The 24,918-nt window shown below is 40.4% G+C and overlaps 1 protein-coding gene across 3 annotated transcripts in view; it reads right to left on the minus strand.

Annotated features, from left to right (window-relative positions):
- CCDC112 (coiled-coil domain containing 112) overlaps positions 1-24,918 on the minus strand; it is a 28,497-nt gene that overhangs the window by 894 nt on the left and 2,685 nt on the right. The window contains exons 2-9 of one of the 3 annotated variants that reach the window (XM_082725053.1): positions 17,456-17,577; positions 13,831-13,952; positions 10,679-10,768; positions 8,207-8,276; positions 7,420-7,810; positions 2,876-3,289; positions 886-981; positions 8-126 (exon numbers count right to left, since the gene is read on the minus strand). In XM_082725053.1, the coding sequence (XP_082581179.1) occupies positions 8-126; positions 886-981; positions 2,876-3,289; positions 7,420-7,810; positions 8,207-8,276; positions 10,679-10,768; positions 13,831-13,952; positions 17,456-17,577 (1,424 nt within the window). Of the gene's footprint in view, positions 1-7; positions 127-885; positions 982-2,875; positions 3,290-7,419; positions 7,811-8,200; positions 8,277-10,678; positions 10,769-13,830; positions 13,953-17,455; positions 17,578-24,918 lie in introns of all 3 variants that reach the window. The other 2 variants (XM_082725052.1, XM_082725054.1) reach the window with 2 other exon arrangements.

Genomic DNA, 24,918 nt, shown 5'->3' on the forward strand with positions numbered 1-24,918 from the left:
TTTGTACCTGTGTGGGATATGCAGAAGTGGCCCAGAGCCTGTGGGTCCCGTCTTCTTGGTCCGTTCCTCCCAACCTTTGGTAGGTCTGTAAAGCCTAGAGGGGTCCCTACCAACGTTGTTTTCAACCTGTAATCAGAAAGAAAATGAGTGCCAGTTACTTCATATGTGCTGTTAAGTTTGGGCTAGTGAGTGAGATCTTCAGTAACAACAACAAGCAGTTATAAGAAACACCCTTGAAATTCGCTAAACAGAAATAAAACTGTTAATAACCTTTTTAGCAAACTTCCGATTGTGTTCCTAGAGCTAACAGAAAATCTGGACTCCATTAATCTATTAATAAACTGTTTAATTTAGTTTCTTTTTTTCTAATTTAATTATTGTATTCTGCTTCCACTGTTCTATTTTTTGTTTCTATTCTGAGGGAAATGTAATGCCTCCAAGAGTGACCGTGGGATAGCCAGACAATGAATTTAGGGTAAATAACTACCAGGAAAGTCCTTCGTTCCCAGGAGAGTCACCAACATCTGCAGTCCGTGTACTCCCAGGGAGATTAAGCAATGCTCCTAGCTACTAAAAGGTCTAAAACAGAGGCACGTACGGAAGAAAATGAAAAACAGAATTAAGAGTAAGAAGAGAAAATTAATTCAGGGTAAAAGAAAATAAGGTGCTTAGAATGTGAAATGGCAGAATTCCAATAGTTGCTTAAGTTGTGCTAAACTGTGCTAAGCTGTGCTTTGTAATATGTAAATCTGTTAAGTACGAAATCTAGAGGAAGCGATACAGAAATAGAGTTCTGGATATAAATTAAATGGATTTCATGCTTGCCTCCTTACCAATCAAGGAGTTAGGATAATAAAAATAAAAATAAATCTCAGCACACAGCACCTTTTCTTTTAATTTTGCCAGTTTTCTTTGTTTTTCTGCCTTTTCATCTTCCTTTAACTGTCGATCTAGAATTTTCAATTCAAGTTTATGTAAATCCTAAAAAACAAAATACACCAACAATAGGAGGGTAACATTAAGAAAATAAAATTCATTAGAATTTCCTTGAAAGGTCAGTAGCTTGCAAGAAAAATTAAATTACCCTAAATATCAATACTTCAATATCAACCTTTTCCAACAAAGGCTAAGAGCTGTCTTTATCCTGAATATAAATGTAACACATGCCCATCCTTTCTGAATCGCTTTCTTTAGCTGTTTTATCTTATAGTTCAATCTAAAACTCCTTTTCTTTGATAGTTGAGCTAAGCCCATTTTCACTTTTCAACACAGATATATCTGGTTTTAGATCTCTCACATATGTTCTATTTTACAGGATTTCTTGTTTTTTTTTTTCTTGGTCTTTTATTGTGTGGCCTGCTTGCCTTTTTTGGTGGGCGGTGGGGAGAACGCATGGGATCTTTTGTTATTTAGGAAGATTTTCACATATGGACTAAGGGAAATTCCATTAGTGTGGTTTTGTCTATGATTTTTCTTTGCATTTCCCTTGTTTTTTGCTTCATGACAGCTGCGGCTATGTCTTTTGATGCACATAACAACTCATAAGAATTATTTCATAACAGTTATTTCATAACAATTCATAAGAATTATTTCATAACAGTTATATCTCATTTTTTAAAAGAGTATTTATTTGGCAGAGAGAGAGAGAGTGAGTGAGCACAGCAGGGGGACAGCAGACTCCCCGCTGAGCAGGCAGCCAACCGCTGGGGCTGGAGCCCAACATGGGGCTGGATCCCAGGACCCTGGAATCATGACCTGAGCTGAAAGCAGACGCTAAACCCACTGAGCTATTCAGTCTCCCCCAGTTATATCTCATTTGAACCCTTTTTCATTTTAAGTATCCTTCTTGGGTACCTGGGTTAAGCATCCCAAGTTAAGTTGGGGTTATAGTGGTTAAGTGCCTGACTCCTGGTTTCAGGCCACGATCTCAGGGTCATGAGATTGAGCCCCACCCTGGGCTCCAGGCCCAGCAAGGAGTCTGCTGGGGCTTCTCCCTCAGCCAGACCCTCCCTGCCTGTCCTGCATGCTGCACTTGCCCTCTCTCTCTCTCTCTCTCTAATAAATAAATCTTGAAAAAATAAAGAATCTTCCTTATCTTTTTAAATATTTTTTGGACTGATTTCCACTTACTAGTAAAACTGTACTCTTCAATTAGCATTTTTCTTGTGTATGTTTTTTATTTCCCCCTACCTCTCAGCAGTTACCTTGATTCCATTAAGTACACACTGAGTTTCTACACCGTACCAGACCTGAGGGTACACGGATGAACCAAAAGGACAAGACCTCTGCCCTCATGGAGCTTTAATGACAGTGGGGAGATGGACAATGAACTAGGGAGCGCATCACCAGTGGGCGTAGGGCCAGCAGGTCTGGCAGAGAACACAGCCCACGTGTGGCCTGACCTGTGACTACCTTTCCAGCGTCCTCTCTGGCTGCTTCCCAGCTCCTGTCTGGTGCCCTGAGATCACTGTGGTTCTTACAGGTTTCCCCCTAAACCACACTGCTACCCTTCATGCTGTTCCCTCTGCCCTTCATGCTGTTCCCTCTGCCAGGAAGGATCCCTGCCTTTCTTCTCCTTCAAGACTGCACCCCAACATCACCTTCTGTCTGACCCCCACAGCTCTGGAACACTTCTCTCGCTGCCTGCCTGCCTCCCAAAGTCCCCGACGAACCCCCTCCATCACTCTACTTCTGCGCAGTCTCACGTCTGTCTTTCCCTGGGGGCTATACAACCCACTAGGATTCAGAGAGCACGGCTTCCTCACTTTTACCACATGAATGCCGGGTACGGGCCTGTTTTTGCGGACCTCAGTCTGGAGCGGGACACCCCTACGTGGGGCCCTGAAGACGGACCCAGGAACCATTACCGACTCACTCGTTCTTGAAACCTGGAGATCTCCTCGGCAGCCGTTTTCCTCTTTTCTGCCTTTTCTGCCTTTTCCTTCATCTCCTTCTCAAGCCTCAGAAATTCTTCCTGCTCTTTCTTCTGCTGGGCGTAACTCTCCAGGAGCAATTTTAGTTTAAACTGGCGTTGCCGCGCTTTCTGCTGCTTCTTCTCTTTCTCTTCCTCTTCTCTCACCTGGGAGGCGCGTCTCATGGACCTTTCTAGACTTTTCTGCTTCTTCCATGCTTCCACGGCCAGTTTCTGCTTCTTTCTTTGCTCCTCTTTTCGCTTTTGATTATCTTCGTTTTTACTGTGGAAGAGCAGAGATATGTTCTCCGCCTTTTCCTTTAACTTGAGAATTTCCTCCTTCTTTTGCTGCTTTTTGGTTTTCCAGTTCTGAATAGACTGATTAAAAACAAAAAAGAGAGAGAGAGAGAGAGAGACAGGAAGAGAAAAACATTTTTAATAACCAAGAGCACTTGAAAAGGCAACCCCAAATCCATCTTTCTAGAAAGAACATTGCTTGCAGGAGGCTGGTTGCTTAGGTTTTTTTTTTTTTTTTTTTTAAAGATTTTATTTATTTATTTGACAGAGAGAGATCACAAGCAGACAGAGGCAGGCAGAGAGAGAGAGAGGGAAGCAGGCTCCTGCTGAGCAGAGAGCCCGATGCGGGCCTCGATCTCAGGACCCTGATCATGACCTGAGCCAAAGGCAGTGGCTTAACCCACTGAGCCACCCAGGCGCCCTGGTTGCTTAGGTTTTAAAACATTTTTTTTTCCTGAACCAAAGCAACTTTTTTCTACTTCATTAAAAAAAAAAAAAATCATGTATCTTTTAAACACTGAACAGTGGTTTGTTCTTTTGGCTTTCCCCTTCCTCTCTTAATTCTCAGGTTCACAAGGAGGGCACCTTGTCAAGTAGCTTCCTCTCCTTTACCCTCTTCGTTTGCGTTCATGGGGAACATCTCTTTCTTCTGATTATCTCACTCTGCTTCCAAACCGTCTGTCTAGACTTAGAATGGTGACCTTTACCTCTGGTCAAATGTCAAAAAAGGAATTAAAAGTGGGCAGCTTGGGAGCATAGGGTCTGAAGCCAGCTGTCTGGGACCAAATCCTGGCCCCACCATTTAGTAGGTGTGCACTTGGATGAGTCGCGGAACCTCTCTGTCCTCACTCTGCTTATCAGTAAAAGAGGTGGAGGCGTACCTCTCAAACAGGATTCCTGTGAAGATTCAGTGAGTCAGTGCCTGGCACTTAACGATTCACCAGTGTGAAAAAAAGAAAAGTAAAATTGCTGTACTGCACTTGTGGGTATATAAATATTATTTAAAATTCTAGCAGCCTGCTAGCAGCTATAAAGGAGACATCTCCTGAAACACTCTCCCCGCTAGTCAGGAAACAGTTTCTTCATCTTTTCTCATGGTGTAGCGTACACTCAAGAAAGAAATCCCCATGGCACGTGCACTGTATGCAAGGCAGTGGGAGAGGAGCCACGGATAATTAAAACACCACCAAGCGCCTTCTACAAGAGTCTCTCAGAGTGCGGGTCCTCAAAAATACCGAATGTACTCTAGAATGTAAATCAACGCACTGCTTCCTTCAGTGAGGACGTTTTCCATGGAAAAAAAAGGGAACTGAACTACACAGGGTGCTTACTGAGTAGCTGATTCGGGCACAATTTATTGTACTGGAAACCAGCAACAGTACACAAACTGACATCCAGTCCATGGGCCACGTTTGAGTAGCACGACTCGGGGTGAGATAAGATACATGCCTAAACACTAGCATATAGAATGCACCCTAGCACGTCACTAAAGAGGTATAAACAAGGGATGCCTGGGTAGCTCAGTCGGTTAAGCGTCCGACTCTTAATTTCAGTTCGGGTCATGATCTGAGGGTTGTAGGACTGAGGCCCGGGTAGGGCTCAGTGCTGGGTATGGTGCCTGCTTGAGATTTTCTCTCTCCCTCTCCCTCTGCCCTCCCCCCAACCCTTGCTCACACTCATTCTCTCCCAAAAAAAAAAAAAAAAAAAAAATGTATACACAAGGCATCTGTGAATTCTGAGGGAACTTCTGTGTCTGAGTGGGCAAACAGGAAGTAGCTTCTTATCTGGGCAGATTTTGATGGGCTGGTATTGGAGGGGAAAGAAAGATGGAGGCTCTAGAAAGACAGAACAAGACAAGCAAGGATGCTCAGGCCAGAAAGTTCAGAGCACGTCTGAAAGTCATTATCTTCAGTTGGGCAAAACGGCATATTAAATGAAGTGCAAGGTAAAAGTGGAAAATTTCCTACCCATCATCTTTTTTTTTTTTTTTTTTAGAAGACTTTATTTTTAAGTAATCTCTAAACCCAACGTCGGGCTCGAACTCCCAACCCTGAGATGCTGAGTTGAACGCTCCACCCACCGAGACAGCCAGGTGTCCCTCCTACTCATCACCTTAAACTCTGTAGAGTTAAAACTACATTCCCGATGCTTTGCCCCAAACTTCCCTCTTCTCCTCCAACATGTCCCACTTCGGGGAACGACTCTCAGCTTGACTCAACCACACTCCTACATTCAATCAAGAGTCAAACATCTGGAGAAGAGGGAGCTAGAATCCAGGTGGTTCATCTTTATTACAAGAAGCACTGTTCCTGCCCTTTTTCCCCAGGGAGGTGGATCTCAAGCTTGAGCTCTTAATGGAATAACCCAGTGGCATCATGAGAACACAGCCTGCTCCCCACACCCGGAGCTCAGATTAGGTCTGGGGTTGGGGCCGGAAAGTCCTAGTAAGTCCCCAGGTGATGCTGACTTTGCTGGTCCAGGGACCCCATGTTTTCAGCATCCTGGAAAAAAAGGCCAAATAATTCTTTTTTTTTCTTTTTTTAAAGATTTTATTTATTTATTTGACAGAGAGAGATCACAAGTAGGCAGAGAGAGAGAGAGGAGGAAGCAGGCTCCCTGCTGAGCAAAGAGCCCGATGTGGGACTCGATCCCAGGACCCTGAGATCATGACCTGAGCCGAAGGCAGCGGCTTAACTCACTGAGCCACCCAGGCGCCCCAGGCCAAATAATTCTTAACAGCTCATTATTTCGAGTTTTTAAAAATGACTTGTTTCCAGGGGCTTGGGTGGCTCAGTTGGTTAAGCATCTGACTTGTGATTTCAGTGCAGTTCATGGTCTCAAGGTCATGAGATTGAACCCAGTGATAGGCTCCGTGCTGGATGTGGAGACTGCTTAAGATTCGCTCTCTTCCTTTCCCTCTGCCCCTCCTCCCCTCACCATCACCCTGGCATGATCTTGCATGTGCACACTCACAATCTCTCTCTCAAAAACAAGACTTATTTAAGAGAATTTTCTTAAATTCCCAAATGCCAATTTTCCTATATCTTCAACTTACTTCACAGGGAAAAAAGTAACACACAAACCCTAGTTATTTTCTCTAACATTTTAAATTAAACCTGGAATCCACATTTCTTCAATACTCCTTAGGTATATCATTTGTTGAACAATCATACTTTTGCTGTCAAACCAAACCAGCTGATGTTTATTTTTTTTTTTTATTTTTTAAAGATTATTTATTAATTTATTTGACAGAGAGAGATGACAAGCAGACAGAGAGGCAGGCAGAGAGAGGGGAGGAAGCAGGCTCCCTGCTGAGCAGAGAGCCCGATGCAGGCCTCGATCCCAGGACCCTGGGATCATGACCTGATACGAAGGCAGTGGCTTAACCCACTGAGCCACCCAGGCGCCCCTACCAGCTGATGTTTATTACAGCACAAGTCTACAAGAGGGACTCAGACTATCTAAACCTACAGCACCCCACCAGGGGCAATTCTTGCCCTTCAGGGGGCACGGGCCATGTCTGGAGACATTGTTGATGATCACCACTAAGGGGGTGTTACTACACCTTGAAGGTCAAGGCTAGGGACACTGCTAACCATCTACAGTGCACAGGACAGCAAAGTCTCCAACCCAAATAGTCCACGGTGCCAAGGCTGAGAAGTCCTGATTTAAACCAAAGCCAGAATAATATCACTGTGAAAATGGAACCTGTAAGGTATCTGCTACCAGTAATAGTTACTCTTTCCCCTGGGGTAGCCAACATCTTGAGTCTTTTAAAATAAACAATGAGGCTTAAGCGCCAAAACTCCAAGAAACTGTTAAGAGTCAAAGAGTCTTTTCCCTACTGCCTCTTTATTTTCTGTTGAAAACAGCCGGGCCTCATTGGGAAGATGACTTTTACCAAAGGCCTAAGTAGCTCTGGATTTCCCACATTTCAAGAGGACATGGAGGGTTCTGCCCACCCTCAGAAGGCCTGTGGCCCGCTGTTGTATTTCTCAGGGTCTTGAGACGTTCAGCTGGAGCTCTACCAGTTCAGTAAAATTACTTAACGTCTCATTGCCTCAGTTTCTCTTTTATTGGGCAGTGGGTTGGGGGACTATAAACACACTTCCCAAGTGGGTGTAAAGGTAATGATCCATGTTAAAGAGTCTAACACAGTGCCTGGAAGACAGAAACATAAAACAAGTAATAGTTATTGTTATGATTTTTACCTCTTTTTTCCTTTCTTCCAGGGCCAGAAATTTCTGATACCATTTCTCGTGCTGCTGAACTTCCTCCTGTGTTCTTCCAGGAAGGTTTTCTAGAACTTCTCCCATGAACGCTGGCTTCCCTTTATGTTTGTTTCTCACCTTCACAAAGTTCTGGTGGTCATAGTCATCCCAGCCCCCCTGTCGCCCGCCTGTTTGCTGAAGGAATTTTTCGAAATCCACCACTTCTTCTGGAAGAGTGCTTGGCATTTCTCTGTCTACAGGAAGCTTGCCTGGCGTGGCTCTGAAGGCCGCCTCAGCTCCTGAGTTCCCCAAAGCCCACATGTCGATTTTTCTGGATATGGCGCTCAACTCATTACTGGTGGTTTTCTCTTCTTTCAGAAGCTCTTCATATCTAAAATTTTAAAGGTAAATTTTGACTAATAAGCTACAAACCGATCCAAACGGACCTTGCCTACCCCCCCCACCAAATTTCATTATTCCCAACTCTTCTCATGTCATCTTCTCGAATTAAAATTATTTACATTATAAATCTAAGCCTTAAAAGAGTTTCCTCAGAGGAGAAAAAAAAATCTTTCAAATCCTTATTTGGGTTTTCTGTCTTGAAACATGAAAAGCAATCTAAAACCCAAAACAAAGGAAGAGAAATGTTATATTGCTCTTGTGTAAGACTAATAATATTAAATACAGAACAAAAAAAAATGTCTTGTGTACAATAACCTACTGGAGAGGTAATAAAAGATAAAGGTCCATAATTTTATATCAAAATGAATTTAAAACATACATTAACCTCTGTTCTTCCTTAAAAGTGTTAATCGCATTTTCAATTTCTTCCATCATTTCTCTGAGCTTTTCAACAACTGTAAAAACAAACAAACAAACAAACAAACATGGAAAGACTTTATGTCATATTTTAGTAGGACTAAGAATAAAATGTTAGGAGAAAAGGGAATGTTGTCTTAATTTCAAAACATTTCTTAACCAAAGGATAAGATAATTGTGCTTTTATAAAGCTAATGTTTATGCCGGCAGTGTTTTTCCCAATTATAGATTTATTCCTGTGCACACATATTATTAAAATGTACTATCAATATTTTTCCCACAGAAATGTCTACTACTACACATACTGCCTTGTGACAAGCAGTCTTCATTTAACAAAATGTGGTTAAATACATGTGGTTAAGTTCTCATATCAATATACATATGTCCCCCCTCATTCTTTTTTCGTGGTATCTCGCTGTCTACATTTACCCTAAGTCTTTTCATTAATTCTCCAAGTGATGAACCTTTCGGTAGGTATAATGCTGGGGTGAATACTTTTGTGTAGTTATCTTGTATGCTCAAGTGTTCCTAGACAACAACTGAAAAATGTGAATGCCACATCAAAAAGTATGCATGCTTTACGGTAGGGTCAAGGTCGGCGCACTGTCCTGCTGGGGGGGCTCTACACCACTTATGGCTCCTGAGCGCTCCCTTCCTGTGCACTGTGGACCATTTCCATTTCCTCTCTAAGGAGATGAGAAATGGGTCAGGACTGATTTCACTGACATTTTTGTGATCATTAATGAGCCTGAGCAGTTTCTTCATGTGTGTTTTGTATTTCTTTTGCTCTAAACAAGCCCCTGACAATCTTTACCCATTTTCCCATTAGGTTATTTACCTTTGTTGCTCCAATCTGTCAACACTCTTTGTATGAAATGGATTTTGGTTTTTTAAGTTACATACGTATGGTTGATACTTTCCTAATTTGTTTGTCAACTTTATGGTTCTGGGATTTTTTGTGTGTGTATGAAGTAGTCAGTTATGTCTACTTTTGGCTCTATGGCTTCTGATCACCACTCTTATAAACTAGATTACAACTGTAAAATTATGAATACTTGTTGTTTTCTACAATTTTTATGGTTTTGTGTATTACTTTAGTAAGTAATAATTAGCACAGTCATAGTTACCATTTTTTAGTGCTACGTTATAAACACTGGATAAGTGCTTCATATGCTTGTCTCACTTCATCTCCCCAAGAATCCTGAGGTAGGTCCTATAATTATCTCCATTTTACAGCTAAGGAAATAAAAGCTCAGAGAGTTCAAGTCATTTGCCTAAAAGCATGTAAGTAATAAAAGTGATTTGGTCCTTCAGGAATGAATGCTGGGCGGTGCCTGGGTGGCTCAGTCGGTCAAGAATCTGCCTTTGGGGGCACCTGGATGGCTCAGTGGGTTAAGCCTCTGCGTTCGGCTCAGGTCATGATCTCAGGGTCCTGGGATCGAGCCCACATCGGGCTCTCTGCTTGGCGGGGAGTCTGCTTCTCTCTCTCTGCCTTCCTTTCTGCCTATCTGTGATCTCTTTCTGTCAAATAAATAAATAAAATCTTAAAAAAAAAAAAATCTGCCTTTGGCTCAGGCCATGATCCTGGCCAGGGTCCTGGGGATCGGGTACCACATCGGGTTCCTTGCTCAGTGAGGGAAGCCTGCTTCTCCCTCTCACTCTACCCCTGCTTGTGTTCCCTCTCTCACTGTGCCTTTCCCTGTCAAATAAATAAATAAAATCTTAAAAAAAAAAAAAAAAGGGAATGAATGTTGGCGTACTCAGGCAGGTAAGGATGCTGTTTGTTTCCAAATGGCTAGCATTTGTCCCAACACTATTAAGCTTTTCCTTCTGTATTTGAAATACAATTATTTGAAAGGTGATTATTTCAAAAAGCAAATGGTGGGAAAAACATTAGGCTAGGAATCAGGAAATTGGTCCTTTTTCTCTTCAGTAGCTGAACCTGAATGCCTCCACACCAGAGTTTCCATCTTGCACGTGACACTATGATCTGTTCTATCCACTTCCTAACTTGGGGGATGCAACAGCATTTTAAAGGTAAAGAACTATATAAATACCACCTGTCACAGTTAATTATCCGGTCTATCTTTCCCAATCCCTAACCAATATGACCTAGCTCCATTAAGGCCAAAGGGGAAAAATGGCGCTTATTAGGAGATTATATAAATATTTCTTTAAAAAAAAAAAAGATTTTATTTATTTATTTGACAGAGATCACAAGAAGGCAAAGCAGCAGGCAGAGAGAGAGAGGGGGAAGCAGGCTCCCCACTGAGCAGAACCCAATGTGGGGCTTGATACCAGGACCCTGAGATCTTGACCTGAGCCAAAGGCAGAGGCTTAACCCACTGAGACACCCAGGTGACCCAAGTATATAAATATTTCTAGTGATAACAGCAAATATGAATATGTAAGTCAGAAGATGAAATCTAAATTCACTCACCATCAGGGGTAGGCTTCACATCTTTTAACTGGTGTTGAAGCTTCTTTACATTGTTGTGTATTTTGGCCAATTGCTGCTGGAGTTTTGCTCCTACAAGGAAGAAGTATGTACTTTCAAATAACTCTAAGACAAAGGTGGTTACAACTCAGGGTTCTTCACATAAGACTGATCACCATCACTCAGTAAAAGACAGCCAAGAGCAATTAAATAAAGGAAAAAAGATGATTATTTGTGTCAAAACAGCCCAAACATTTTGAAGTACCCTTGCTCTAATTAAAGCATCTCTTAGTTTCCTCCAATACTTAAAAGCACAATGGGTTGTTTTACTATGAAAGGAAATATTCTCTCTCTCTCTCTCTCTTTTTTTTTTTTAGCTCTTAGGAGATTGAGTGATTGGACACTGTTCTAAACACAGGGAACATTAGCTCAGATATAATCGTGTTTTGCTCTTAGAAAGGATTTTTTTTTGTTTTTTGTTATAATTTATGGAAATACAATTTGATATCTACTGTTGGAATATTAAAATTGTCTACCCAATATTAATTCTATGCATACCATCAAACTTCTTGATGAGAATTAATGTCATCTAACCACAGCCTCTGTGACTGGGGTCGGGGAGACCCACGAGTGTCACGGTCATGGCCTTGGGGAGGTGCCCAGCTGCTGTATAGTGGTACTTGTGCTACAGGTCACCAAGTTTGACCAAGGGGCAAGCCTGAAGGAACAGCCTAGGCCCACTGTAAAAGCCAGATGAAGGTCTCACAAAGACATTTTCAGATGTTCTATATCAGCAGCAGAAAAGACTGGATTCTTCTTTGATATTTTTTTTCTGAAGTAATCATCTTACTTCAAATGTTTATTTAAATTATTAAGCTAGTATCACATATTTATATACATACTCACACAATAATATTATTTTATCATCATTGGGGTACTTTATGTGCCCCCTCTTCCTTTTTTGCAACTTTTCCACAAATAAGCATGAGGCTCCCAATAGCTGCCTAAAAGTCCTTAAAACCAATTTTTTAAAAGATTTATTTATTTCTCAGAGAAAGAGAGTGCACAAGCAGGGGGAGGGGCAGACAGGGGGAGAGGGAGAAGTAGACTCCCCGCTGAGCAGGGAGGGCAATGCAGGACTCCATCCCAGGATCCTGAGATCAGGGCCTGAGCCAAAGGCAGATGCTCAACCGACTGAGCCAATTGTTTAAAAAAAAAAAAACAATTTTTTTTTTTAATTTACCTACAGGCTCAGAGCCAGTGTTAATATTCAAAACAAACATCACACATGTATATGTGACTTCGGTTTGTTCTATATATTTTTTTAAAGTAATCTGTTTCTTTATTTCAGTAACCTGTACACCCAACGTGGGGCTTGAACTCACAACCCTGAGATCAGGAGTCACGTGTTCTTCTGACTGAGCCAGGCAGGCGCCCCAGGGTTTCTTCTAATTTCTGTTAAAAATCCAGAGTTCCCTAAAAGCAGAAACATATCCAATGTATTTTATGGGGTTTTCATTCATTCACTGTTGGAACTCTAGGTCAGGCAAATTCTCTAGTGAAGTGTAGTAACTAGGGAAGTAAAAGTTTTGTTATTTCATTTTTGCCACAGTTTGATCAACTACAGTGATAATGCCACAGGGCAAATGATCCCTTAGTTATTCATTTGGAACTGACAGTATGTTCAGGCCGACCATTAAGGACAGCATTACATAAACACAGGCCAAAATTGTGGCATGATGTTTGAGGCAAGGAAAAGGTATTTACTTCTTCTCAGCTGTAACATGGCAAAGAGAAACTTCTATAAACTTATACTGAGACAATGCTCTCCCAGAGAAAACGAACACAAAGTGTGAATAAAGAGAGGTGAAACTGTGCAACAATGGGAAACGAAAAGACAGAAATGAAGTTGTCCTACAAAAGGGAATGCACAGAAGGGAGACCCTCCAGGAGTGACATGATCAAGAGGTAGAAAGATTAGCCTTGGGGTGCCTGGGTGGCTCAGTCAGTTACTCATCTGACTCTTGATTTTGGCTTGAGATTCTCTCTCTCCCTCCTCCCCTCCCCCTGCTCATACTCTTGCTCTCTCTCTCTCTAAAATAAACAAACAAACAAGTAAATTTTTTTAAAAAAGATAAGTTTCTTAGTCATCTATAAAAGAACTGAGAGAAAGGAAGAAATATTAAACTAGGGATGTTTCAGTTTCTCCATAAATCAAAGAGGAGAACTGGACATTTGGTAATTATATTAGGTCCTGCTGTCTTCCCAACAGAAGACGAAGAATGGTTCTTGCCACTACCTGAGACAAGATGACTTTTTACGATACTACAATCTGAGACTCTGCAAGAGAACATTTATTAAGAATTTCTTTTAACTGATTATAAAGGAGTAGAGGCAGTGTCATTTTTATACAAGTCTTAATGGTTCACAAGGCTTAGTTGATAACCATTATTTTTCCTTTATGCAACACGAAGCAGTTTTTTTTTTTTCATTTTGCAACACATAAAATCTACAACAAAACCAGATATTTGTATAGAATTCTTTTCTGAAGGGCAACATTAGTACACCGTTAACAATGATTAATATTCATAACAAACAACAGAATATAATTCATCGTGCACTATATGGTACTTTCTCATGTATTACCTCACAGGATGCCCAGACAGCTCCCCTGAGGCAGAAATGGTGGGTTTTCTACCACAGACAAGCAAACTCAGGTTTAAGCAGCTGTGTGCCTACCCCACTCTGTACCATTACTAAGTCTAATTCCTGCATCCGCTGATGTTGACTTATTCAGTCACTAATACCAGGGTGAGGAGCTAAGAACTGAGAGCCCAGGAACCAATTTCCCTTCATTTTAAGAAATTTTAATGACATGAACGGGTCTGGTAATGGAAAAACAAACAACAACAACAACAACAAACCACCTTCTTTTTCTTCTTAAAGAGAGAGAAATGTACATAGAAAACAATCCAGTTTGGATGACCAAACTGGGGACCGGAAGGAACAGACCTAAATCCCTACCAGACAGACATATTACCAAGTAGAAAGTATTTTGACAGAGAATATAACAGAGTCAATCCACAAAGACAGAGCAACACAACCACAACTTGATGTCACTCAACAGTTTATAGCTCATCGTGAACTCAACTTACTTTCTGTTTTCCTGCTGTTGATCAATTTATTTTCCAGTTCTTCCAGCATACTGTGCTCACTTCTGAAGTCACTTTTTTGGTTGTAGAAATGACTATGTTTATCTTTTTCTATGTTAATAACTCTTTAGGAAAAGAAACAAATGGCATAAATGTGAGTTGAGTATATTTTTCATTGTTTAAAATACAGAGACACTCATTATAATCAGTACTTATGGACAGCTTAATGCACCTGAGGAGCCCAAATATAATTACGAGAATTAATTAAGGCTAAGGAGTCAGAGTAGTAGTTAGAAAAAAGTCAAGTTCAACTATAATCGTGAGTAATTTGAATCGCTGTTTAAATGACAAAACATGAGTTTCAGAAAAGGCACTCATGCACTTGCTTTGAAAATACAATAGTGGTCTGGCTCTTGATTCCAGGTCCGTCTTCCTGTGGCCTGAAAATGGCCACAGTTGCTGATGGTTGCTTTCAGGAGATGCAGTTAGCTTTGTAAATGGACCCAAGCCCTTTAGCCTCTGCTGGGATGAACTTCCTTCTCACTAAAATGCGAGCCCTAAAGAGAGCTGTGATTAAATTATATAAGGGCACATCTCCATACAATAAAAATGTACTACACAAGTGCATTATTAATATAATGACTAAAACTAAAATTTCGAGAGGCAAACAATCCGCATAGACAGGAATTTGGGTGTATTTAGGGATATCGTCTACAAAGACTACAAAGCTTCTTCTGTACCATCTTTGCTCCTTGGACTTAGTCCATATTCCAGTAAGGAAATCTAACGTTAGTTTGAACCCTGGGGTAAGACAAAACATATACTGGGCAAGAAGAGTTTCTGGTTGGACAATGAAATTTATTTTCTTCTTCCAGAAATCAACACAAATTCTCCAGTAATCTTGTATTTAATGAACGGTGGAATGTCTCAGGCCATTGACTTAATTTCATACAACCTGAGGGGTAACTATCTAAGGGAGTGTTCCCCAATATTTTCCACTTCGCCATTCATTAAAAAAAAGTTAATATTTATAAAGTTCAGTGGGGAAAACAGATGGGACCGTTCTGGGCCCTACCTGGCTATCTCAAAGGCCGAGAAGATCATACAGTAAGTAGTGTGTGGGCTTGGGAGAGGACGTGAAGGGTAGAACAGAGCTGTCAAGCAGTTTGCATGTCAACTCTTAAGGACTAAGCATGGCTCCCAGAGTCCTGTGCTGAGACTGGGAAGCCCAGCTAGGCTCTGGTTGCTGGTGGGGGAAATTACAGGGTCAGACAGAAATGTCTACATGGACAGGGGATATGCTAGGACAATAAATAAGTTAAGTTCTGTGATTCCTGATTTAGAAATATACCCCTGTAAAGACACTCAAAATGGACTGAGACAAACAGCTAAACACAGGGAAAGATGCTTAACCTCACTTATAAGAGGAGAAAAGCAAAGTAAAACTGGACCACAGTAACCTCATACACCTCTCAGACTGGCGAACATACCAAGAGTAAGTACATCTTCTGTGGATGAAACTGTGGGGGAACGGATCCTCTCACACCTTATTGGTGGCACTGCAAATTGCCTATAGTGCTCTGGCAATATTTATTACACCTGCAAACCCACATGCCTTGGACTGAGCATTTCTCCCCCTAGGAATTTTTCCTAAAGATGCACTTAGACATACACAAAATGACACAGACCTACGCAGATACTGTGATTCGTTGTGGCCAAAGATCGACTAGAACCTAAGTGCCCACCACTATGGGGGCAGGTTACATAAATCATGGTACATTCACACCCTGGGACACAGCCCAGCAGTACCGTGTTCCATGTGCTGACGGGGAAAGAGCTCCTAAGATGCACTCTTCTTCTAACAAAGGTTTTATATGAAAATGTTAACACACCCAAAAGTAGAGACTGACCGAATGACTCCCCTCGCATACCCTCATGCCACTCTGATTTGACAACGTGACCTCTCTTTTTCACCTAGCTCTTTTCTGTTTTCATATCTCTCTGTGTTTTACGAAGGCATTCTAAATCAATGCACTACATGATATAATTCCACCCCAGGACACCTGAGTGTGTGTCTCTGGGGACTACGGATGCTAAACTAGAAGGCCACGATCCTGTCTGACAAAATCAACAAGTCCTTGGTATCTACGATACACTCATAGGTTAAAAATAAAACAAAACAAAGCAAAATGCACAGTAGTGTGTACAGTATGCTCCCATCTATATAAAAAAGGAAAAATCTGAATATGTATTTTTATTTCCTCCTAAGTGCATAAAAATTCTGTGGAAGGATACATAAGAAACTAAAAATAGCAGCTGTCTGAAGGGAAGGAAGTGGGTGGCTGAGGCCAGGGGTGAAACAGAGACTTTCCACTGTGTACCCCTCAGTGTGTGTTGAGTTTTGAATTGTGTGACTGTATTGTGTGACTGTATTGTTACCTATGCAGAAAACTAAACAGAATTATATTCTGAACTGTTTGTTTTTTCTGTATTCAATGAAAATTTTTGGCCAGAGACACTCTACTGATAGATTTTTCTAATATTCTTTCCATGAGTTTTTGCAAAATCTTAGAACAAGATGAAGAAAGCCTAATCAGAACTGTAAAACCAGCACATACTGGCAAAGAAAGTCTCTACTGGTTTGGTTTGCTGTAGACATGGCCATTAACCACTTGGCTGGTTAACCATCTAAGGACAAACAGAAGCCAGACACCCAACCTACAGTCCAGTCCTGCCTCAAATCATGCAATAAAATTGTATTTTCCGAAATCCTGAGTTTTAAAAAATGTAAGTAGTACATCCCTGCGGAGAGCATTCAATCCCTCAAAGGTCCAATATGGTCTAACGTTACACAACGCAGGAGTATACTTTTTTGTTGGCAGAATTTCTAAACAGAACTGCCACTAATCCTGGGCCAGAGACCACTCCCTACAACAGGCTCCAGTTCTCCTGACTTCTTTAGCAAATTGATCTTGTACAAATTCAAAGCAGCTGCAGGGTAGGGTTGGATGCTGTGAGCTCTAAGGCTTTTGCTCCTCCTTCACAATATTTCTCACATCATGGCGCTGCTGACAAGGCTGAACATGCAACAGACACCACTGGCTGTTAAAAGAAAAAAGTACGCACACGCTAACAGTTAAAACAAATGGCAACTTCTCAATTACTCTAGTCTTGATGGGCTGGACGGATCTGAAAGGAGAGAGACGGAGGGAGGCAGATCAATGAAAAGGCCATTTCAAGAAAAATAACTCGAGGGTACAGACTCTTCATTAAAACTACTGACTCTCAAAAATATTTACCAAGTGCTTACGTTGGTCAGTGAAAATGTACGGATGTATACGATCTAAAGAAATAACCGTTTTGTTTCCCTTGAAATACGCGGACTCAAAATAACACACGAAACTGAGGTAACTCTACTTAAAACTGCGTGTGACATAGTCTGTTATTTGTCTTTTTCATACTCCTGCCTTTCTTGTTCATCTCTGGAATGCCAGTGACTAGAATTTTGTAACTTAACGTGAGGTTGGAGAAGGCGTAGAGTAGGATTAGAACGAGTTAGAATGAACTTCATGGTGTCCACAATAACATGGCAAGCAGTGTTAATTGAAGATAATGCTCTTATACTTACTGATTTTTTAATTTTTCTGCTGTGCGTATGAACTCTGCTTTCTTTGTCCGACTAACTTTCTGCTTCCAGTTTTGAAGCTGAAAAGGACGAATCCCACCCGAAGTACCAAAACAGCTGTCATTCTACACAGAGAATAAAAACAAATTCACCATCGATAATAGAAATGGCATGAGATGAAGACAGGATTTTTTTTCAGAGAGAAAGCATCAGTAATGAAGTCTCTTGGGGGAAAATGTGGGGGCCCATCTTATTTAATATATTAAAAATTATTTTTGTTTATTCTAATTAAAAATTAAAAATACATTTTGTGGAAGGAATATCTACCTTAAAATCTAAATTAAATATTAAGTCTCTGGGGATTTTTACAAAAAGATCTAATTCTTTCAGTCACTGAACAATATGTACTGAACACTTATGATGTGACGTGTGGTATGCTGGACGCCAGGGAAATAATGATGACCCCGTCAACAGGGCCCCGGGCTTAAAGTCTGGTAGGGGAAACAGATTTACACAGAAAAGGGTAAACGAACAATAAATTTTAAAAAATACCAATTGCAATAAGTGCTACTTAAGAAATAAACAGGACTGAGTTAGAGATAATGAATTAACACACTGTTTTTCAGTTACAATGGCCACAGAAGTTCTATTGAGAGGATGACACGTAATAAGGAAGCCTTGGAGCCAGTCATGTCAGAGCAGCAGGGACAGGAGTCCTAGGCAGAGGGCCCAGTGTGTGCAAAAGTGGCAGGGCAGGAAAGACCTTGGCTGGTTCAACAGAGAAAGAGCAGAGGTGACATGATGTTAGTAAAGGTGGGGAGTTTGGTAGGAGATGAAGGTAGACGGGCAGGTATGTGGCCCGTCATTTTGGCTCTTTAAGTCACTTGGGGGTCTGGATTTTACTCAAGGGTTTTGAGCTAGGAGAATACCACGATACATGTAATCTTTTAAGAAACTCTTTCTGGCCATTTTCGGAGAATAAATTAGTGGGAGGAAGGAGAAGAGGTAAAGCAAGCCTGGAAGCAGAAGGATGGACGAAGCAGCTGGTTCAGCAACACTAGAATGACGGTGTCTAGGACCACTGGGGTGGCGGTGCATAGAAAAAGGAGGGGCGCCTGGGTGACTCAGTTGGCTGAATAATCGACTCTTGGTTTTGGCTCAGGTCATGATCTCTGGGTCCTGGACTGAGTCCCACATTGGGCTCCATGCTCATTGCAGAGTCAACTTGTCCCTCTGCCTCCCCTTCTGCTCTCCCCCTGTTCTCTCTCTCTCAAGTAAATAAAATCTTTAAAAAAAAAATGAAAGTCAGACTAAATCCATCTTGGATCTATAACAAAGAGGAATTGCTGACAGACCGATTTATATGAGAGAGAAGGGAAACAAGGCTTTACATTTCTTTTACATTTCTAGAAACAAGCTAAAAAAAAGTAATGAATTTAGGATATATTTTTTCCACTGAGATATAATTCACATTACTCTCTCTCTCTCTCTCCATATATATACGTACATATATATACATATATATACACATCTCCATCTAAAACGTACAATTCAGTGGTTTTTAAGATATTAAAAAATGTGTGCAAATATCACTACTAATTTCACAAAATTTTTGTCATACCAAAAAGAAATCCCATACCCGTCAGCAGTTCGCTCCCCACTCCTCTTCCCTACAAGCCTCTGACAACCGTCTAATCTATTTTTGACTCCATGGATTTGCCTGTTCTGGACAATTAATATAATTGGGACCACACAACATGTTAACTGTTTGTGTCTGGCTTCTTTCACTTAGCATAACGTTTTCAATATTCATCTACATTGCGCGATAAATCTGGACTTCATTTCTTTTTATGGCTGAGTAATATTCTATTGTATGGATCTACCATCTTTTGTGTATCCATTCATCAGCTGATGGACAGTGGGCTATTTCCCAATATTTGGCCAATATGAATAACGCTACTGTGAATATTTGTGTATAGGTTTCAGTATGAATATGCTTTCCCTTGAGCACACAACTCACAGCAGAAATTTTGGATCCTAGGGTTAACTCCAACATTTTACTTTCTCATTTTAAAAATTGGGTTGTTGGCTCAGTTGATTAAGCATCTGCCTTTGGCTCAGGTCATGATCCCAGAGTCATGGGATTGAGCCCCATGTTAGGCTCTCTGCTCAGCAGGGAGTCTGCTTTTCCCTCTCCCTCTGTCCCTCCCCCCAGCTCATGCACTCTCACTCTCTCTCAAATAAATAAAATCTTTAAAAAATAAAAAAAATAAAAATTTGGTTTTCTTTTTATTGTTGAGTTGGGGGCATTCGTTATGTATTCAGGATATAACTCCCTTCTCAGGTAAAAGAGCTGCAAATATTTTCCCAATTTCCCCGAGCCATCTCCCCATTTTCTTGATAACACCCTTTAAAGCACAAATATTCTCAATTTTGATAAAGCCCCATTTATCCATTTTATCTTTGGCTGCTTGTGCATTAGACAGCCTACAGAAAACATTCAAAGGTCATGAAGACTCACATCTATATTTTTTTCCTAAGAGTTTTATAGTTTTATGTCTTACATTTAGGTCTCCATCGATTTAGGGTTTGTGTTTATATATGGTGTGGCAGGAGTCTAACTGGGCTATTCTGTGTGTACATATCCAGCTATACCAATGCCACTTGTTGAAAAGAATCTTCTTTCCTTATTGACTTATCTTGGCACCCTTGTTGAAAATCAACTGTCCATACATAGGGTTTGCCTATTAACTGTCATTGACCTGTATGTCTATCCTTATGCCAGTACCGCACAGCTGATTACTGTAGCTTTGTAGTAAGTTTTGAAATCGGGAAGAGAAGTCCTCCAACTTTGCTCTTCAAGGTTGTTTTAGCTATTTTGGGCCCCTGGCCTTTCACATGTGAATTTTAGGATCGGTTTATCAATTTACGCACAAGATGGCAACTGAGATTTTCAGAGGGACTTCAACTCTGTAAATCAATTTGGGGATTATGGTCATCTTAACTCTTCATATTCATAAGCCTAAAATATCCAATGATGTAGGTCTTCCTTCTTTTCTTTCAGTGATGTTCTGGAAGTTTTAGAGTATAAGCTTTGCTTTTTTGTTGTTGTTGTTAAATTCAGTCTAATGCATTTTAGTCTTGTGATACTACTATAAACAGAATTATTTTCTTAATTCCATTTTTGATTTGTCCATTGCTAGTATATGGCATTAAAACCAATTTTTATTGATTGCTTTTTTAATCCTTCAATCTTGCTGAATTTATTTGCTCTAGACAGTTTTTACTTGGATCCTCTACGTTTTTTATATACAAATCATGCCACCTACAAATAAGGATAATTTTACTTCTTTTCTAATTTGTTCCTCTTGCCTAATTGTCCTGGCTAGACTCCCCAGTGGATAAGTAGTGAGAATGGGCATTCTCGTCTTAGTCCTTATCTTATATGGGAAGACTTTAAAAATTTTTTTAAATTTCTAATTTTTTTTCATTTTTATAGAGAAAGAAGGTCAGAGGAGGAGGGAGAAGCAGAGTCTCCACTGAGCAGGGAGCCTGACCCAAATCATGACCTGAGCCCAACGTGGATGCTTAACCAACTGAGCCACCCAGGCACCCCTGTGAAAAGCTTTTTATCCTTTGTCATTAACTATTATGTCACCTGCAGGCATTTTATAGATGTCTGTATCAGATTGAGGAGTTTCTATATATTGCTAGTTTGTTGAATGTTCTTTTTATCATGAAAAGGTGTTGGCTCTTGTAAATTGCTCTTTCTAAATCTTTTGAGATGATTATGAGGTCTGTCCTTCATTCTATTAATAAATAAGTTCTACTATATTGATTGATTTTCATATGCTGAACCAACCTTGCATGTCTGGAACAAATCCTAACTGATCATGGTATGTAATCCTTTTCATATGTTGTTAGATTTGGGTTGCTCGTGTTTTGTTGGAGAATTTGTATCTGTATTCATAAGAAATACTAGTCTGTTATTTTCTTTCTTGTGATTTCTTTGTCTGATTGTAGTATCAGGGTAATAATAATGAGTTGAAAAATGCTGCATGAGTTGAAAAATGTTCCCTCCTCTATCTTCTGAAAAAGTTTGTTACCAAAAAAAGTACATTTAGGACTGACTTCTATCTTTATTTCCCCATTTACTTTTTACCAGTACTCTTCACTCATATTCTTCTTCATTTGGATTTGAATTTCTATGTAGTCTTATTTCAGTTCAAAGGACTTCCTTTAATATTTCTTGTAGGGCATATATGTTACTATTTGTTTGTCTGGGAATGTCTTAATTTCCCCATTTTTAGAGAATAGTTTTGGTGGACATAGAATTCTTCATTGACACTCCTTTTCTTTCAGCAATTTGACTGTCATCCCACTGCCTTCTGGAATCCAAGGTTTCTCATAAGAGGTCTACTGTCAATCTTATTGAAGATCTTTGTATGTGTTGAGTTGTTTTCCTTCTAGTGATTTCAAGATTTTTAAAATTTAAAGATTTTTAAAATTTTTGTCTCTGTCTTTCAACAGTTTGATTATGATGTGTCCAGCTATGATCTGAGTTTACTCTACTTGGAGTTCATCAAACTCTATTGATATGTAGATTAATATTTTTCATCAAATTTGGTAAGTTTTCAGGGCACCTGGGTGGCTCAGTTGGTTAAGCCTCTGACTGTCAGTATCAGCTTTGGTCTCAATCTCAGGGTTGTGAGTTCAAGCCCTGCAACCGGCTCCACACTGGTTGTGGAGCCTGCTTAAAAAAAATTGGGGAAGTTTTTAGCCATTATTTCTTCCAATATTCTGCCCCTCCCCTTTTCTCTCTCCTCTCCTGAGACTCTCAGTATATATATATATGACCTTCCTGGTGTCTCACAGGCTCTGTTCATTTTTCTCTTTTTCTTTCTGTTCTCCGTCTGGATACTCTGAATTGGCCTATCTTCAAGTTTCCTGACTGTTTCTTTTGCCAGCTCAAATCGGATGCTGAGCCCCTCTAATGAACTTTTCATTTGAGTTATTGTACCTTTTGACTCCAGAATTTCTATTTGATTTTTTAAAGACTTTTAATTTATTTATTTGATAGAAAGAGATCACAAGTAGGCAGAGAGGGAAGCAGAGTGAGAGGGGGAAGCAAGCTCCCTGCTGAGCAGAGAGCCCGATGCAGGCCTCAATCCCAGGACCCTGAGATCACGACCTGAGCTGAAGGCAGAGGCTTAAACCACTGAGCCACCCAGGTGACCTTCTACTTGATTTTTTAAAAACAATTTTAATCTCCTTATAGGTATTTTTAATTTGGTGAGAAATCATCTTTCTGCTTTCTTTTAGTTCTGTAGCCATGGTTTCCTTTAGTTTTTTGAATGAATTTAAAACAGCTTATTTAAAGTTTTTGTCTATTATTTCCAACATCTAGTCTTCCCCTAAGATAGCTTCTTTTTACTGCTTAAGAAAAAAAATTATCTTGTGTGTGAATCATAAGTCCTTGTTTTTTTGCATGTCTCATAGTTTTTTGTTAAAAGCTTGACATTTAAAAACTATAATTTGGTTAATATAGTCGAAAATCATATCAATATACAATTATTATTATATTACAAATATATTACAAACATAACAATTTTATTAAGAAAATATAATTTAACTCTGAAAGTGAGATTCTCTTCCAACCCCAAGCTTTGTTGTCGTTGCCATCTGTTTAGTCAATTTCCTGAACTAATTCTGCGAAGTCTATATTCTTTGTTTGTATGGCACTGCTTGGTTAGCTCAGTTATCACCTAATGGTTGACTGGTCAGAAGTCTTCCTAGATGCCGTGACCAGTACATCTCCCAGCCCTTACTGAAGGGGTCTGTGTGCATACCAGGACATAACCTCAGCACGTAGGCAGGCAGTTTACACGTCAACCTTAGCCTTTGTTGTCTCTTGCACAGAGCCTCAAGGCCAGACAAAGATGAAGGCTCAGAGCTTTCTCAGGTCTTCTCTGGTGTACTGGTTTCCTACTGCGACTGCAACAACTTACTACAAATTAGTTTAACACAATGTTTTTGGCTTAAACCACACAAATTTATTCTCTTACAGCTCTGGGGGCCTTATAATTACAGTGTTGACAAGTTCATGTTCTTTCTGGAGACTTCAGAGGAGAATCTAGTTCTGTGCTTTTTTTTTTTCAGCTCTCAGAAGCCCCCTTCATCCTTGCCTCATGCCCCTTCCTCACATCACTGCATCCTCTTGCTTCCATCGTCACATCTCCTACAACTGGCTCTGATCCTTCTGCCTTCCTCTGATAAGCACCTTTGTGAATACACTAGGCTCACACAGATACGCCAGGATAATTTCCATTTTAAGATCCCTAATTCAATCACATCTGCAAAGTCCCTTTGACCATGCAAGGTCATAGGGTCACAGGTAGTGGGGATTAGAATATGAATATGCTTGGGGGGCCTTTATTCAGCCTACCCCACCTGAACATGGGCATAGCCCTATGCATGTGGGAGATCTTCTAGAAGAAATCCCTTGTGAGGAACCATGTCAAGTTAGAGAAGAAATGTAGTTATTATTAAAGGACTACTCCAAGCAGCCAAGGGCTGTAGCATTTAGGCGATCAGAGGGAAGTTCACTTAAGGAACAAAACAAAACAGAAGACCCAGCCCTATCCTGGTTTAAAGCAGGGCCATGCACTAGTGTGTTACTGTTAGAGATACCTTTAAAAACTCATAATTCAACTATTAAAATGATGAAGAGGGAAACGGCATTGGAGAGGAAGGTAGAGAGATTTGTAGTCTCCAGTCCTGAAAGGTACTGGTGAGGGGGATTATCAACAAGTAACACACAAATTTTACAAAGGACAGACGGAGCACGTTATTACTTTTCTTTATGGGTAAGAACTTTATAGGGTTCCACACCCTAAGGAGGTTGGAGAATAAAATAAAATATACAATGTTTCTAAAACTTCAAAGACAGTTTCTCCAAAATAATTTAAAGAAGCTGTTCTAGACTGATTTATGTCCACCTCTATTCATATATTGAGGCCTTACCCACCCCCTGACCTCCCCCCATCCCCCCACCCCCCCTCTTTGTGACTATATTTGGAGATAGGGCCTTTAAGGAGATAATTAAAGTTAAATGAGGTCAGAAGGGTGAGGTCCTATTCCAATAGGACTACTGCTTCCTTATAAGAAAAGGAAGGGACAATGGTGATCTCTCTCTCTTTCTCTGTGTGTGCACAGACAAAAGGCCATGTGAGGACACCTGAGAAGGCAGCTATCTACCTGACAAGAAGAGACCTCATACCACAGAACAATCCTGGTAGGCACCTTGATCTTGGACGTCTAGCCTCCAGAACTGTGCAAAAATTAACTTCTATTGTGTTAGCCACCCAGTCTGTGGTATTTTGTTATAGATGCCTTAACAGACTAATACAGGGCTTTTAGATATTTTGGGGAACACCTCTTACATTATGAGGTTGTCATCAGGAAAA

The sequence above is a fragment of the Mustela nivalis genome (assembly GCF_964662115.1).
Source record: "Mustela nivalis genome assembly, chromosome: 3".
Lineage (NCBI taxonomy): Eukaryota > Metazoa > Chordata > Mammalia > Carnivora > Mustelidae > Mustela > Mustela nivalis.